This window comes from Mandrillus leucophaeus, unplaced genomic scaffold (genome assembly GCF_000951045.1).
Source record: "Mandrillus leucophaeus isolate KB7577 unplaced genomic scaffold, Mleu.le_1.0 Scaffold125, whole genome shotgun sequence".
NCBI classification, from domain to species: Eukaryota; Metazoa; Chordata; class Mammalia; order Primates; family Cercopithecidae; genus Mandrillus; species Mandrillus leucophaeus.
Window position 1 is genome coordinate 1,052,258 of NW_012100876.1, and position 1,650 is coordinate 1,053,907.

At 52.4% G+C, this 1,650-nt stretch overlaps 1 protein-coding gene across 1 annotated transcript in view; it reads right to left on the reverse strand.

The window, feature by feature from the left end:
• CCL22 (chemokine (C-C motif) ligand 22) overlaps window positions 1-1,650 on the reverse strand; it is a 6,837-nt gene continuing 5,187 nt past the window's right edge. The window contains exon 3 of the mRNA XM_011971852.1: window positions 1-1,436. Within this exon, the coding sequence (XP_011827242.1) occupies window positions 1,352-1,436 (85 nt within the window). The 3' untranslated portion in view covers window positions 1-1,351. The remainder of the gene's footprint in view (window positions 1,437-1,650) is intronic.

The following is a 1,650-nucleotide window of genomic DNA, read 5'->3' on the forward strand; positions in this document are numbered from 1 at the left end:
ACATGTAATCCCAGCTACTTGGGAGGCTGGGGCAGGAGAATCGCTTGAACCCAGGAGGTCGAGGTTGTAGTGAGCTGAGATCACGCCATTGCATTCCAGCCCGGGCAACAGAGTGAGACTCTGTCATTAAAAAAAAAAAAAAAAGGGGTGAGGGAAGAGGTCAGGCGCTGTGGCTCACGCCTATAATCCCAGCACTTTGGGAGGCTGAGGTGGGCAGATTACCTGAGGACAGGAGTTCGAGACCAGCCTGGCCAACAAGGTGGAGCCTCATCTCTACTAAAAATACAAAAATTAGCCGGGCGTGGTAGCGGGAACCTGTAATCCCAGCTACTCAAGAGACTGAGGCAAGAGAATCACTTGAGCCCAGGAGGTGGAGGCTTCAATGAGCCAAGACCGCACCATTGCACTGCAACCTGGGTGACAAGAACGAAACTCCATCTCATCTCAAAAAAAAAAAAAAAAGGGGGAGAGTGGGAGAAGAAAGGTGAATCTGGGCAAATTTGGGGCTTCACATTGACCCAGCTGGCCCCTTTCTAGTGACCTTGAGTCTCTGTATTGATAGGTAACTGCCTTTTGGCAGGGAGAGGGGAGGGTCATTAGTTTTAATGATTTTGTCTGCAGCCACTTTCCGGGCTCTGATTCTGAGCTGGGGCCTGTCTGCAGTGCTCTATGCTAGAGGCCGGGAGACCAGAGTAACTTAGATATAAACCTTGGTCCAACTAGTGGGGAGGTGGGGGAGACAACCCCCAAATCCCAAGAATCTGGGGAGACTGTGACTAGGGTTATTAAGAGAGGACAGAGGGCCAGGGGATGTCTAATACATGAAATGGAATTACCAGCTGCTTGGGCGAGCAATGCCTTGGAGGGCTGGTGGGGCTACACCTGTGCAGGTGGTGGGACTTTCTGGGTGTCGGCAACATCCCAGGCAAAGACCCCAGAAGTGGGATGTGTAGTATGGGTTTGGAGAACAGGGAGCTAGAACTCAACATGCATGAAGGGAAGTGGGCAGGCTGGAGACAGAGATGGAACCCAGATCCAGAAGGCTGCATGCCAGGCTTGGGAGCCCTGACTTAGCTTAGGGCAGTGGGGAGTCATGGAAGGGTTTGAGCAGGGGAATCGCTGATGGGAACAGGACACTCTGGCTGCAGGGAGGCAGAGGATGGGTTAGAGGGGTCAGGGGGATATGGGAGTGACAGCACGGAGGTGACAAAGGGTGACAGCCACAGGGATGGAGATCAGGGAATGCAGAGAGTTGGCACAGGCTTCTGGCCGGAGCAGCTGTAATGGCAGGGAGGTAGGGCTCCTGAGCCTTCCTGGAGGAGCCGAGGCCATGGTCATCAGAATAGGCTCTTCATTGGCTCAGCTTATTGAGAATCATCTTCACCCAGGGCACTCTGGGATCGGCACAGATCTCCTTATCCCTGGAGGTTAGCAACCTGGAAGGGGAGACCCCAGAGACAATGCAGCAACATTAGCATGCAGCAAGGAGGCCACACCCTCAGGAACTTAGCATTTATGAGCCACCTACTTTATGCAGGGCTCAGCATTTATGAGTCACCTACTGCACGTGACATTACCTGCTAAATAGAGTGGTTCAAAATTTACGAGTCACCTATGATGTGAAAAGAATATTTCTCAAGAGGAAGAGGA